The 16,091-nt window shown below is 44.0% G+C and overlaps 1 protein-coding gene across 1 annotated transcript; it reads left to right on the forward strand.

Annotated features, from left to right (window-relative positions):
* The first annotated feature begins 8,716 nt into the window (after nt 1-8,716).
* On the forward strand, nt 8,717-13,682 carry RPL10A (ribosomal protein L10a). Its single transcript, XM_075264355.1, has 6 exons — nt 8,717-8,764; nt 9,321-9,395; nt 10,693-10,773; nt 11,355-11,503; nt 12,688-12,860; nt 13,472-13,682. Exons 1-6 carry the CDS (start codon nt 8,760-8,762, stop codon nt 13,640-13,642), a joined length of 654 nt encoding a protein of 217 aa, XP_075120456.1. The 5' UTR covers nt 8,717-8,759; the 3' UTR covers nt 13,643-13,682.
* Nucleotides 13,683-16,091: the final 2,409 nt, after the last annotated feature.

Below are 16,091 nucleotides of genomic sequence, written 5' to 3' on the forward strand. Positions count from 1 at the left end.
TGCCCCGTCTGACCCTCCTACCCCCTGATGTTCTTCCTGCCAGATCGCGCTGCTGCATTTGAATTCTCAGGCATGCGCAGTTTCCGCTCTGTTCAAAGCGGTATTGCGCATGTCCAAGCGCCAATTTGGTGTAGCTCGCTATAGAACATTATACTGAGCAGTATACTGAGTTCTATAGCGAGCTACACCAAAATGGCTCTTGGGCATGCACAGTACTGAATGGAGCGGAACTGCGCATGCCCGAGAATTCAAATGCAGCAGCGCGATCTGGTAGGAAGAACATCCAGAGAGGAGGAGGGTCAGATGGGGCACAAGCAATGGAGGGGCGTGAATAAAGCATACCTCCCAACTTTTGAAGAACCGAAAGAGGGACAAAACGTGCGGTGTGCTGCACGCGCCACGGCAAATTTGGCTCAACCTACTTTTATGTTGACTTTGCCCATTCTCATTCATTTTTCATGTGCCCCCACACAGTATAATCCTCCTACAGTCACCCATAAATTATGTCCCCCTCCATCTCTCCCCCAGTTTCATATACCACCTTCATCTGCCCCCAGTTTCATGTCCCCCCCCATCTCTGCCCAGTTTCATGCCCCCCATCTTTTCCCCCAGATTCATGTCTCCCATATTCATGTTCCCCCAGATTCAAGTCCCCCCATCTCTGCCCCCAGATTCATGTCCCTCATCTCTGCCCACAGTTTCATGTCCCCCATCTCTGCCCCAGATTCATGTCTCCCATATTCATGTCCCCCCAGATTCATGTCCCCCCATCTATGCTCCCAAATTCATGTCCCCCATCTCTGCCCTGATTCATGCCGTTCTCCCTCCCCCACCCTTCATCTACCGCCAGTTTCATGGGCCCCCTTCATTATGTTCCCCCTAAATGTCTAACACAAAAAAACACTTAGGCTAAGGCCCCACGGGCCGTATCCGCAGCACTTGCTGCGGGAAGAACCGCTGCGTGAACGCATTGCGGTTCTTTCCGCAGCGCTTTTAGGAGAAAGTTCACAGAGATTTCCTCTGCGGACTTTCTCTTAACATTATATCTACGGGAAAGCCGCCAGGGTTTCTGTAGAAATAATTGACATGCTGCGATTTGCAAAGCCGCAACGGCTTTGCAAATTGCAGCGTGTCCGTGCTGCGATCTTTTCCGCAAAGTGGGGATGGGATTCGCATGAATCCCATCCACTTTGCCTGCACTGTACAACGCCACAATTTTTCCCGCAGCGTCTCCGCTGCGGGCAAATCCCGGTGTTTCCTGTCTGTGTGGCCCCGGCCTTATACTCGCCTTCCAACGCCCCCTCCACAGTTTCACTAACAGAGTTGTTGGTGCGATGTGACGTCATCACATCGTGCCTACACATCCACTAGCTGGAGCACAGCGGCTAGTGGTTGCATTCAACTCACTTATGTACTCAACTCAGATCTGTGTCCTCTGGACGCAGATCTGAGGTGAAACTGGGACATACCTCCCACCGACTGGGACCCTATGACGTGGGGGAATGCTCGGTGGGCACATTTACATTAAGTAATTAACCAAGATTACAACTGAACAGCGAGGTGAATCTAAAAAAAGAAGGTAGTAGTAGAATAGCATACCTCCCAACTGTCCCGATTTCTGCAGGACATTCACGACTCCGGTGACTTGTCCCGCGATCCTGGTTAGAGGGAGGTATGTCCCGATTTCAACTCAGATCTGCGTCCAGAGAATGTAGATCTGAGTTGAACACATATGTGGTTAAAGCAAGGAGTTGTCACAGTTCAGCTCCTTGCTTCGCCGCTGCACGCCAGTGTCAGGATTTGAACCTGTGACCTGCTGTCTTGCCCAGTGTCTCCTTGCTTCCTAAGCTATTCAGTCTGTTGAATAATGGCCTGTTGGACTTCTGTGTGGAGCCTACTCCTGAGGCTCATTAGCTGTTTCTCATGATTGGACCCCCCCCTGTATTACCCTGATTGGGTTGCCTATATATAGGTGACTCTGACACTTCCTGTTGTGTTGGTATTGTGTTCTGAACTTCTGAATACAGCCTGGACACCTAGGAGACTCCTTGCTGGAAATCTTCTTTAGTTCCTCGGAACTTTACCTGCTGGCTGCCAGCTCACCGTAGCTCTAACACAGCTCCTGAACTTCGACAGACTTCTACCTGGTATTGGCTCACCTGCTCTTGGACTATTACCTCAGCCCACCTGTAGGCTCCCCACGTGCTGTCTCCAGCCTCCTCTACATTACCCGACAACTGGACTCCTGATTCTGTGCCACTAGTACCGTGACAGGATACCAACACCTACAATGGAGTCCGTTGGGAAAGAAGCTTGGGAGGTCCGCTTCAAAAAGGTAGAAGCCGCCTTGGGCGCAATGTATGCGGAGGTCCAAGATATGAAGCATCAATGGGAATCTTTTGATCAAGTGACCACTGGTAAAATCGCTATGCAAGGACAAGCTCTGCAGGAATTGCAGACATCCATGAATACAGTCACAGCTGGATGCACAAGGCCTGATTCCCACCTCTGCTCCATCCCCAAGATTGCCGCCATTTAGATTCAATGGTGACCGGGATAAATTCAGGGGATTCATGAACCAGTGCAATTTGTATTTTGATGCGCATCCAAACCAGTATCCAACTGAAAGATCAAAGGTGCTGTGTGTCATTATGCTGTTAACACACAAAGCTATTGCCTGGGCAAATGTGCTAATCGAAACCAATGATGTCTGCCTGAATAACTACAAAGACTTCATGGAAGCAATGAAAGGGATGTTTGATGACCCCAACCGAATGGTTACAGCAGAGACCACCATATTAACATTGCGGCAAGGTATACGTTCTGTTGCAGATTATGCCATGGAATTTCGGAGATGGATCGTGGACACTAGCTGGAATGACTCCACAAGACTAGCTCTTTTCAAGAGTGGACTTTCCAGTAGTATTAAAGACGAATTAGCACGAGCAAAAGCTCCTTCAATCTTTTCTGAATTTATTGATCACTGCATTCAGATTGATACTCGTCTGACAGAACATCGACAAGAGAAATGGGGCTATGCAAACTGCACGACTAGTCAATACATTACCACATCACCACTGGGTTATAAAAAGTCATCTGATCAGCAGTCCCGAGAATCCCAACCAGAATCGATGCAGATTGATGCAATTCAGAAACGGGAGAGTGCCGAGCGAAGAGAACATAGGTTTAAAGAAAATCTGTGTTTATATTGCGGAAAGTTGGGACATTTTCTTATAAACTGCCCAAGTCGCTCTGCGAATCGCCCCCGGAGAACAGTGGCCGCTGTAATGGATCCTGATGCATCCAATGAAGAATCTTCAGCTTCAGAGGGAGAACAGTCAGCTGGAGAAAGTGTCCACTATATATCATCAGTGACTTCTCAGGTTAAAAAGGAAAACAAGGATTCACATTACTTTGTCCCTCTTAAATTATTGGTCAATTCTATGTGGATATCTACATCAGCTATGGTGGATTCCGGGGCTAGAGGAAATTTCATGGCCTTTGGTTTCGCTCAGAAACATGGAATATGCTCGACTAAGAGACATTCACCTATTGTGATGGAGACTGTGGATGGGTCTCCCCTGAGTTCGGGACCTGTAGACCAGGAAACTGTACCTTTGGAGATTCACATAGAACCTCAGCATCATGAAACTCTCTCATTTTTACTAATTTCTTCTCCACACTTTCCAGTCATCTTAGGCCTACCTTGGTTACAGACACAGAATTCTTCCATCAATTGGGGAACTAAGATGCTGAGTTTTCCCCCAAAAGACAATGAGGTAAAGGATCAACCCGAACCAACCATTACAGTCTCTACTCAAAACCAAGAACAGCATCAGTTACCAACAGTATATGAGGATTTGAAGGATGTTTGTGATAAACAGGAAGCTGACAAACTACCACCTCACCGTCCTTACGACTGCCCAATAGAATTGCTTCCAGGAGCACCCATACCTTTTGGGACAATATACCCATTATCAGGACCTGAATTAAATGCCCTTAAGGACTTCATTGACGAGAACTTGAAAAAAGGGTTTATTCGGCCATCCTCTTCTCCTGCAGGGGCTCCTATATTCTTTGTTAAGAAATCGGATGGTTCATTACGGCCAGTGGTGGATTACAGAGAACTTAATAAAATTACAGTAAAAAAACGTTACCCATTGCCTCTGATTCCCGAACTGTTGGAGAAAGTTCAACGAGCAAAAGTCTTTACCAAATTGGACCTACGGGGTGCTTACAATTTAATCCGGCTAAGGCCAGGGGATGAATGGAAAACTGCTTTTTGTACTCGATATGGACACTTTGAAAGTCTAGTAATGCCATTCGGGCTCTGCAATGCTCCGGCTACCTTCCAACACCTAGCAAATGATATTTTCAGAGATTTACTAGATCAATTCATGGTGGTTTATCTAGATTATATACTAATTTTCTCTGGATCTCTAGAAGAACATCAGCAGCATGTAAGACGTGTATTGGAACGATTGCGGAAAAATTGACTTTACATCAAATTGGAAAAATGTGAGTTCCATCGGGAAGAGATTCAATTCCTAGGATACATCATCTCTCCTGAGGGATTGTGTATGGATCCCAGAAAGATTCAAGCAGTTATCGATTGGCCGACTCCCAAGACTGTAAAAGAAGTACAAAGATTTATTGGCTTTTCTAACTTTTACAGACGCTTTATTAAAAACTTCTCAGAGATTGTAGGCCCCATCACAGAGCTGACAAAGAAGAAGACCCACTTTTCCTGGACTCCACAAGCAGAGGAAGCTTTCTCTCGTTTGAAAGTTAAATTCACCACGGCTCCAGTAGTATGTCATCCTGATCCAGAACTTGCGTTTGTAGTCAAAGTAGATGCATCAGATTGTGCGGTTGGGGCCATTCTCTCTCAGAGGTCAGGTGAAAAGAAGCTATAGCATCCATGTGCATTCTTCTCTCAGCGGATGTCTTCTGCAGAGAGAAACTATGATGTGGGAAATAAAGAATTGCTTGCCATCGTCACAGCATTTAAAGAGTGGAGACACCATCTACAAGGAGCTTTGCAGCAAATTCTAGTGTTAACTGATCACCGAAACCTAGAGTTCATTAGATCAGCTAAGTGCCTCTCCCCTCGTCAGACCCGATGGAGCCTATTTTTGAATCACTTCAATTTTACAATATCATTCCGACCAGGATCTTGTAATGGAAAGGCAGACGCTCTGTCACGGATGTTTTCTAGTGATATTAATCCCTCAGCTCCACCTACTCCCATTGTCTCCAAGACAAGAATTGTAGGTATTATCCATGAAGGGGATCTGCTGGAGGACCTTAAAGCGGCCTATGACACTGATCCTTTCTTATCACACCCATCAGGGGATGTACATCTATTCTTTAGAAATGAAGTATGGACTGATGGACAGCGTCTATACATACCAGAAGCAATGCGTCTGAGGATTCTACAGTTCATACATGATTCCAGATTGGCTGGACACAAGGGAGTACAGAAGACATATGAGCTGTTATCCCGTTTCTTCTGGTGGCCCGGATGCCTAGAAGACACAAAGAAATACGTCCTTTCTTGCGATACCTGTACCAGGTATAAACCTTCACATTCTTCACCAATGGGGTTGCTGCAACCATTGTCCATTCCAGTACGACCTTGGAGTTCGATCTCAATGGACTTCATAGTGGATCTACCTAACTCCAAAGGAAAAACCTCAATATTGGTAGTGGTAGATCGACTTACAAAAGCAGCTCATTTTATCCCTTGTACCGGTCTGCCTTCAGCCAAAGAAACTGCTGATTTGATAGTCCAAAATATCTTTCGCCTTCATGGTGTGCCGGACGAGGTGGTCTTGGATCGTGGGGTGCAGTTCACGTCTAAATTCTGGAGAAGTTTCTGTACATCACTCGATATCAAGCTTCATTTGTCAACAGCCTATCATCCCCAGACTAACGGTCAGATAGAACGTACAAACCAGACGCTAGAACAATACCTGCGCTGTTACATCTGTCATTTACAGGATGACTGGGTAGACCTATTACCTTTTGCTGAATTCTCATACAACAACTCTCAAAATTCTTCAACAAAGCAAACACCATTTTTTGCAAATCTGGAATACCATCCAAGTATTCTCCCTAAAAATCCAGTGACTCCACTAATTCCAGCAGTTACAGAAAGAATCGCATCAATGCAACAAAATCTGAAAATGTTAAAAGAAACAATGGGAGCTGCTCAGGAGCGATATAAGAAGGCAGCAGATAAACATCGGAGACCAGCACCTGAATTCAAAGTAGGGGATCGAGTATGGCTTTCTACCCGGAACATTAAGCTGAAGGTCCCTGCACCCAAACTAGGACAGAAATTTATTGGACCCTATAAGATCTCTAAAATAATCAGTCCTCTGGCAGTACCTTTACAACTTCCGAAAACAATGAAGATTCATCCTGTTTTCCATGTGTTTCTACTGAAAGTTGCTACGGCCAATCCATTTCCTGAACGATCCTCTCAACCTCCAGATTCAATTGAAGTGGATGGACAAGAAGAGTTTGTCATGGAAAAGATTCTGGACTCCCATATATACAGAAATCGACTACAATACCTTATCAAATGGCAAGGGTATGGTGTGGAAGAAAACTCATGGAAACCAGTATCTAACATCAATGCTCCGCGTTTGATTAGACGTTTTCATCAGCAGTACCCGACAAAACCAGGTCCGGTGGCGCCCAGAGGTCGCCGTTAGGAGGGGAGTGATGTCAGGATTTGAACCTGTGACCTGCTGTCTTGCCCAGTGTCTCCTTGCTTCCTGAGCTATTCAGCCTGTTGAATACTGGCCTGTTGGACTTCTGTGTGGAGCCTACTCCTGAGGCTCATCAGCTGTTTCTCATGATTGGAACCCCCCTGTATTACCCTGATTGGGTTGCCTATATATAGGTGACTCTGACACTTCCTGTTGTGTTGGTATTGTGTTCTGAACTTCTGAATACAGCCTGGACACCTAGGAGACTCCTTGCTGGAAATCTTCTTTAGTTCCTCGGAACTTTACCTGCTGGCTGCCTGCCAGCTCACCGTAGCTTTAACACAGCTCCTGAACTTCGACAGACTTCTACCTGGTATTGGCTCACCTGCTCTTGGACTATTACCTCAGCCCACCTGTGGGCTCCCCACGTGCTGTCCCCAGCCTCCTTTGCATTACCCGACGACTGGACTCCTGATCCTGTGCCACTAGTACCGTGACAGCCAGCTACTGGCTGTGTAGACGCGATGTGATGATGTCACATCGCGTCTACAACTGTGTGCGAGAGAGAGAGGCACGGAGAGAGCGGCGGGGGAGTGAGGAGAAGGTAAGTGTAATGTGTACACTGAGATGGAACATGAAACTGGGGGCAGATGAAGGAGAGGACGGCATGACAATGGGGGCAGAGATGGAGGGGACATGAATCTGGGGGCAGAGATGGAGGGGACATGAATCTGGGGGCAGAGATGGAGGGGACATGAATCTGGGGGCAGAGATGGAGGGGACATATAATTTACAGGTGAATGTAGGAGGGTTATACTGTGTGCGGGCACATGAAAAAGTAATGAGAATGGGCGGAGTCAACACAAAAGTGGGTGGGGCCACATTTGCCACGACGAGAACAGCGCGCCGCACATTTTGTCCCTCTTGATTGTAAGCTGTTGTGAGCAGGGCCCTCAGTCCTATTGTGTGAAATGACGTTCTTTGTTTTGTATCTGTCTGTATCTGAACCCTACAAATTGTACAGCGCTGCGGAATATGTTGGCGCTATATAAATAAAATTTATTATTATTATTTCAGTTCTTCAAAAGTTGGGAGGTATGGAATAGCCTTTTTAAGGGTTATCCAGGAATGTCTTTATCTCAAAACCACAGACACCAGTGATAGAATCTAGAGATGAGCTAACACTGTTCGGAACAGCCGTTCCGAACAACACGCTCACAGCACGCTCCCATAGAAATGAATGGAAGCGGCCGGCACGCGAGGGGTTAAGCGGCTGGCCGCCGGCAAAGTCTGCGTGCCAGGTGCTTCCATTCATTTCTATGGGAGCGTGCTGTTCAGATCTGCTGATCCGATCAGTGTTCGCTCATCTCACATAGAATCCCTTTAATACACAGCTTGCAACATTTCTGATAACAGGTAAATGTTCTGAACACTTGCAGTGTTTCCAGCACACCCATCCAACAGCCGGAGGTGGCTCTGGGGACAGAGCAGTATTAGAGGGAAATCTTTTTTTCAGTTCACACAATGTGCTGCACTACACAAGGTAGATCCTAGAATGAGTAAAATGATGTACTGCCTGGTATGCCCTGAATAAAGTAGGTGACTCTACCTCCTGTGACTATTACTGTGACTATATACCTGCTGCTTCCATGTCATAGCAGGTAGTTTAAGGTTGTATTTGGGAGAAGCATAGTTGGCCTCTACTTCAACAGAGCTACACCAGAAAATGTCGAATCTCGCGGAGTGTTGACGGAAATACTCCCGGAGCCGAGATAGCACCGGCAACTGGATGTAAGACACACCTGGATACAGATCAGGAACTTCCTGGTATACCGTGGAGTAGACAGTAATCTCGGACTCCACAAACATGGTGGCATACAAATATCGTGATCAGGAACTTCCGAGTATGCTGTGGAGTAGACTGTAATCTCAGACTCTACAAACATGGTGGCATACAAATATCGTGAGATTACGTGCTTTTTAAGCGCATGCGCGGAAGTATTTGCCCTTTCTCGTAGCTAAGCCTTGACTGCGTCTACAATGAGGTTGGTAGCTGCTCCGCACAATCCTTTGCCATCGGCGCTCTAGGTTGCCGGCTGGTCCTAGCAAGTAGTGTAGCTTTAATAAGAATAGGGATTACTTATCTGAGGAGCTCCGTGATGCGATCTGTGAAGCAGCGGTCTGCGATTTATAAACTTAAGAGTTGATAGGCCTGTGAGTGGCCGCCATTTCCTGTTAGCAGGTTCCGTTGGCTCATGGGGCAGTAACCGGTGTTTTCGTCTCCTGGCGATATGGAGCGCACCCGCACTTTATTGTATGCATAGAGACTTGTGAGTTTAGTGCTGTAGCTTTGAGTATGCTACACTCGCGGATCTGTGTACACGGCACATGGGGGGGATACGTCGTATTAGCTGTACCTCTAGACAGCTCTGTATCATTGGTTGTATGGCCATCTAATAGGGGCCGAGGTGGGTGCATCTGTCCTCAGACTACCACTAACCTCTTATTGCTAATGTTCTAACCCAAAGGCTTCTTCAGATCAATGTAAAAATTGCCCATTTTGTCCTTTCACTGATTGTAACTTTTTTGTTGTTATTGTAGTAGTAAAGTCTCTCGCGATACACTGTATGAAGCAGTGAGGGAAGTGCTAGGTGGAGCAAAACGGAAGAAGAAAAGGTAAGTCTTATGTGGGCTTCTCATTCTGACTTGCTTTATGCAGACTCGAACAGGCGGCATCTTTTTTGTTAATATGATCTAGATATTGGGGAGAATAAACTAGCATTAGACTCTTAAATGCATCAGCAATATGGAAAACGGCACCAGGTTTTCTATTGTCACATGGGAATAGAAAATTTGATGCATGTAAAGTTGTTGGCCACTTTCAGACCAATATTGAGACAAAAGTAGTTGCTTGTGTAATATAAAGGTAATTTTACAATATAGTTTCTGCATCAATTCCTTATGGTGGTTTTTTTAGATCTTCCTTTGTTCATTAATTTTTTTTGGATGAAATTCTGATTGGTCATGTGATGCCCACAGGTGCACAGCTCATTATCAGGCAGATGTGTCATTACTGCGCTGTGACTATACTGAGCAACACCATTGTCCATCACATGATGGTCAGAATTTCATCCACTAGCGGTAAGCTTGATGAATGACAGTAAGCAGAAATCTAGAAAACCACCAGGCAAGTCGTACATGCAGGACTTTGCAAAAAAGTCCGTCTGCATACGGACACCAGCGGTTACCTTTAAAAACCCATTCAAATGAATGGGTTTTGAAGCTGACCACCAGAAAGCCATCCACTGTCTGGTTTCCCAGGGGTTTAGGAAGGAAAACCCGGCATGGATAGCGGTGGTAGTGTGAATGCTTCCTTAGACAAATTCTCGTGGCTAAGCTTTAATTTATTCCCCAACCCACTGTTTATGTAAGAGCATTCATCTTGGAAGCAGCATCTTACCATAGGAAGGACATGTGACAAGTCACTGACGTCCAAATTCACTGGGTGGGATGGCAGCTAACTACTCCACATGTTAAATGGTTAGCTGCTTTGCAAGTCTGTAAGCTTAGTTGGGTTGGCATATGTAGCTTGGGATTTATATTTGTTCAAATAAGCTTTTCATGTAGGGAAATGTGTTGATCTGCCTTATGCCATTTTCTTTGACCCAAACATGTACCGTGTAGCAGCTGGTTCATTGGCTGGGCAGCTAGAACTCTGGCCTAGTTGCTACAGCATATTCACACGTAATACTTAGAACTACTCTGAAGCCTTTAATATGCCAAAATGCGCAGTGTTCTCAATGTTAGGCTGAGTTCTTTGGTCAGGAATCCGCCTTTTTTTTTAATTTTGAGGCGTATTCCTGACCAAAAATTTGTGTGAACCCAGCCTTACAGGCTTGTCAAAGTATATTTGTCAGTACTACATGCATTGGCTACAGTGCTCATCCTGATCTATTTTCTACATTTACTTTAGGTTTCTGCAAACTGTGGAGCTCCAGATCAGCCTCAAAAACTATGACCCTCAAAAAGACAAGCGTTTCTCTGGAACAGTCAGGTTCGGACACTCCTCTCACCCAGTTTTTGCCTTGCATTTCCCTCTTAGCTAACCTTTCTTTTGGAGGGGAATAATGATGGCAAAAAAAATGGGTAGTTCAGTTATCTTGATCAAAGACTAGCTGAACGGACCCCCACCCTGGGTCTTAAAATAAGAGGGGAGGTGTGGTTTGGTCTTCTGTCCAATACCCACCGAATAATACGTCAGTATTATGCAAGGTTTGTTCCTAGGGTCATGTATTGCATCACATATTTCACTAGTACCGCTGCTTTTTAAGAACTTTTGGTTTCCTATAGTGTGTATGTATAATTGGCCATACTGTCTTCCAACTGTTAAAACATTCGTTGCTAAAATGAGATCTATTGGGTGTCCACTGTTTTTATACTGAAACCAGTGAAGAGAAAATTTGGAGGACTAGAAATACAGAGACCAGCAAATCAAGTAGTATATTGCAGTGCCTTGTTACTACAATCTGTTCAGGCTACACTACAAGGGTCCACACTTCTGACCAATCAAAAGTTCTTAAAAAGAAGGTATACGTTATACATTGTACTTCTCTAAACTTCACTTTATACCTTCAGGCTAAAGTCTACACCAAGACCCAAATTCTCAGTCTGTGTCTTGGGAGATCAGCAGCACTGTGATGAGGCAAAAGCAGTAGAATTGCCCCACATGGACATAGAAGCTCTTAAGAAGTTAAACAAAAACAAGAAGCTGGTGAAAAAGCTGGGTATGTTTGTCTTTTTATGCAGTGTAGCTTCTTTTGTGGCTTAACCTCTTCACCTATGTGGCAGCATAAGTTTATACAAGGTTCACACTAGATTCAGCCATCTGTGCCAGTCCCTAGCTAGTATAGTGGTTACATACCAAGCCCACTAGACCCCAATTGATTATGTCAATGTGTCCATTGTGAAAGTGTCAGATTAAAAAGCTGCGCTTGGCCAATTTCAGGCCAAGTATGGTATACTACATGTTTGTGTCCTAACAAAGATTCCAATGGATCCATTTTTCTTTTTAATTCTGTCTATGTAAATGGATGGCCATCTGTTTGCATGCATTTTGCATCCATTAAACTGATGTTGGGGAGGTGAGATCTGAATAGAGCCCAAGACAAAAATGTAGCCTTATGGCGAAAGTATTGGTAACCAATGCTGTTAAGAGGAATTTAATTGCCGGCAAGTGTTAATGGTGTTAAAGTTGGGTGCTCCTTAAAGGGAGTCTGTCAGCAGTAAAATGGTTAAAAACCTGATTATAGTACCTGTCAGAGGTGAGTTTTACAGTTTCAGGCTAAGGCCCCACAGGATGCCCCTCAGCCAAAAATCACAGTGAACTTTGTTTAAAGCGCTGCGCGAAAAACTGTGGCGGTAACATGTCGCAGTACTTCTAGCAGCGCTTTAAACAAAGTTCAGAGTTTTCCTCCATGGACTTTATTAAAATTATATCTATGGGGAAACGCTGGCGTTTCTGTAGACATAATTGACTTGCTGCGATTTCCAAAACTGTGCCGGTTTTGCAAATCGCGGTGTGTCCGACCTGCAGTTTTTACTGCAAAGTGGACATGGGATTCTAGCGGTTTTGCTGTAAAACGACACAATTTTTTTAAAAAATTTTTCCACTTCCCGCCGTGGAAAAAAATTGCCTTTTTATCCGATGGGGTCCTGGCCTCAAAGTGCCTCTTCTGATTTGGAGCCCCGTTTTCATGTATTACCATTTTATGTATGCAAATAGAAGAAATGGTGCTTTGGGATGTGGTTTAGGGTTCAGGTCTAGATTCCTGGGCTAAACACTTTACCAATTTTCCCTCATTTGCATATGGATAAATGGTAGAAACTCCTCTACTAGGGACTTACATTTATAATTGTTTAATATTTCTACCGCTTGTGCGGGCTTAACTTAAGATTTGTTTTTCATTAGCTAAGAAGTATGATGCGTTTTTGGCCTCTGAATCCCTAATCAAGCAAATTCCTCGTATCTTGGGACCTGGCTTGAACAAGGCTGGAAAATTTCCTTCCTTGCTAACACACAATGAGAACATGGTTTCAAAAGTTGATGAAGTGAAGTCCACAATAAAATTCCAGATGAAAAAGGTGAGTTTGGTTCGCTCGTAGGGCTTGTGGTAGTTTAGGGTTTTAAAGTCCATTGCTCAAGTTTTTGTAGGTATGTGTGTCCTCCAAAGGCTTAGACAATGCTGTTGTCACAAAGGTGTTCGCATGAACATTATAGATTGAGAAACAAAGTGAGAGTGAGCTTTGCAAAAAAAAATGTATTGTCTGACCTCAAATGTGGAAGTGACTTATTACCCTTGATTTTTATAGGGGAATGAAAATTTAGGGGAGAACAGGGAGATGCATCATGGAAATTTTTTTTTTTTTTTTTTAATAGATATATATATCTGTGATACAAGGGTTTTTTTTAAGTTAAGGCTGCACAAGGGGACAGTGAGTATTTAGTATTGCTGTAAATTTATCTACAGATGTTTTTAAGCTGTTTCATCAATGGACAAAATAGTTTCATGGCTGTCCGTGAAGAACAACTTCCAAGTATGCCTTGTTTTGGATTCCAAAATAGGCTCATTAAGGGTTATTCAATAGTTTCCATTGAATGTGCCTACTGAACATGAATTGTTTTTATTTAATTTATGGACTAGCATAGTACCTCTCGAAACTGGGGAAGGCTCTCACTCAGTTGTTTTCTCTAGGTCCTGTGTCTGGCTGTTGCAGTTGGTCATGTGAAGATGACTGAGGAGGAACTTGTCTACAATATCCACCTGGCAATTAACTTCTTGGTATCTCTATTGAAGAAGAATTGGCAGAATGTGAGAGCTTTATATATCAAGAGCACAATGGGAAAACCACAGCGCCTCTACTAATGTTTGATAATAATAAAGTGTTCTCACATTTTGGCTGACAGTTGAAGTCTGTTGTTGGTTTTTTTTTTTTGTTTTGTTTTTTTTTGGGGGGGGGGGGGCGCAAGCAAGTGCTAGTGATGACTTATCTGGTTCTTGAAGGTGTAAGAACTGCAACTGGTATTTCATAGTTTGATGTCTATCTTCCCCTTTAAGGCTATTGCTGAAATGTGATGGGCATCCCTTCCTTTTCTGCTTCATTCTCTGCCACGACCCCTTTACTGGTGTGTATATCTCCTGGTGGAGTACACCCCCTGTAGCAGAATTGCTTGTAGAGGGAGATTAGTGTTTGCTTTGGGGTAGACTGCATCTGGATCAGGTCCAGTATTTCATCATGGCTCACCCACCCCCAAAGGAAACAGTTAATTTGGCATCAGTCTTTGTTAAAGGGGTATACCCACAAACCTAACTTTTAAAATTTGTAGATATAAAAGTTGAACATTTTTGCAAATATAAGTAATTAAACTTTTTGTAGTTTTAAGGATTTTTCTCTAAATATCTAGTGGTGACAATTGTTCTCTTGATCAGTTGCCAGGGGATACGACCGTGAATGCAGGAACTTTGCAAGATCAGAAAATCAGCCATGATTTCCTTATTGTGGCCAGGATATCTTCTCATACATGTAGTGTCCCTGCCTAATGACCCAGCTACAATAAGAAAATCATGGCTGGATTCCTGACTAGTCCCAGACCATAGAAAGTTTCTGCATTTGTGGTCGTATTAACTTTTAATTATCTACAAATATAGATATGATTACAATCAAGGGAATAACCCTTTAAGCAAGGCCAGTTTTTGTTTTTTTGTTTTTTTTTTAGAAAAAGAACAACAAACCTCAGTTGATGCAGCCAGAGCTGCTATAACTTCAGATTATGCTGCAAGGGCATGTGGGTAATGCCCTGAAAGAAAGGGGATCAGTCTTCTAAAAAAAAAATAAAAATCTGTGGTGTGGGACTAGATAAGATTTTGATAGTCCAAACTAGTGCAAATGGTATATGAGCTGGCTCAAACACCGCTAGATAGCATGTGTTGTGTAATGGAAGGGGGTTAGTAGTTTCTATACATTGTAGGTTTCTATACTCTAGGTGTCTAGGCAAAAGGTAGGATTAATTTGACTTATGTTTTTATAGAGCACCGTTAATGCCATGGTGCTGTACATCTGAGGGTTTCAATATGGTATACAAAACAAACAGTACTAAGTGCTCGTTCACATCTGCGCCTGTACTCCATTGTGCAGGTTTCCATTTCCTGCGCAAAACGGGCAGGAGACAGAAACCTGCCGGCATGTTTCAAGCCCATTCATTTGAATGGGCTTAGTCTCCGGCTGTGTGCGCCGGTGAGTGTTTTATGTGCTCGGCGGCAAAACTTTTTTTTTTTTTTAACTGGACACAGAGTTGGACATGCAGTACTGTCCGGTTTAAAAAAAACAAAAATTTTCGTCATGGAGTGCATAAAACGCTCACCGGCACTCACAGCTGGACTCTGCATGCCAGGTTTCAGTCTTCTGCATGCAGAAGATGGAAACCTGAGAACGAAGATCGAACGCTGGTGTGAACCTAGTGTAACTGGCACAGTGAGATAGAGGGTCCTGCCTGCAAGGGCTTAATATCTAAGAGGGATAGAGACAGTAGGTGAGGCTAGAGGCTGTTCAAATGGTAGTGTGGTAGCAGTAGTGTTATTGGGGGTTGTAGACCTTTCTGAGTAGGTAGATCTTCAGGGCCTTCTTGAAGCTTGTGATTGGGGGGGGGGGGGGACAATCTCTTGTGTTGTGGTAGTGAGTTCCAGAGTATAGGGTATGTCAAGTGTGTGCGGGTTTTTTTTTTTTTCTAATCCAAAGATTTTATTTTTAAATGATAAACCAATCAATATGATCACATACCAACAGAGGTGTCAAAAATATATGAAAAACATAAGGTGGTATACAATTCCAAGGAACTGTATTTATGTGCCCACTAGTAAAAATAAAACATGATTTGATTTTATTTTTTGTCAACAGCCATATATGAAAAGACTAGCTGCTACCCGCGACTTCATCTGCGGTGATTGTGGAAGTGTGTAAATCGAGTCGCAGGTGAAATTTTACAATCGGGTTTACGTGGCGTTAACGCGCACTGTAAATAGTGCAGTGCAAACGCTCCCGTAACGTGGCGCTCGGCGTAAAAATCAGCACCAAATGAGCACCGCGTTACGCCGTGTGGATGGACCCTTACACGTGTATCTGTAGATGTGTATTTTCAGCAAATACTTGGGCGTTTAGTGGGTGTGAAGGAGAGCAGGGGGTGTGCTGAATAATGCAATGCCTTGCAATAGTAATGCATTGCCTAATAATGTGTGTATGCAGGCGTAATGTTTAATTCAGTTAGTAGAGTGGGGGATTTCGGAGGCGGGGATAGGGAATGTGTGTTTCACAGTATTG

The sequence above is a fragment of the Leptodactylus fuscus genome, chromosome 2, assembly GCF_031893055.1.
Source record: "Leptodactylus fuscus isolate aLepFus1 chromosome 2, aLepFus1.hap2, whole genome shotgun sequence".
Lineage (NCBI taxonomy): Eukaryota > Metazoa > Chordata > Amphibia > Anura > Leptodactylidae > Leptodactylus > Leptodactylus fuscus.

Coding starts and splice junctions, on each gene's coding strand:
- RPL10A (XM_075264355.1), top strand. Junction 9,396..10,692: donor GCAAAACGGAAGAAGAAAAG/GTAAGTCTTATG, acceptor CATTTACTTTAG/GTTTCTGCAAACTGTGGAGC. Junction 12,861..13,471: donor TAAAATTCCAGATGAAAAAG/GTGAGTTTGGTT, acceptor TGTTTTCTCTAG/GTCCTGTGTCTGGCTGTTGC.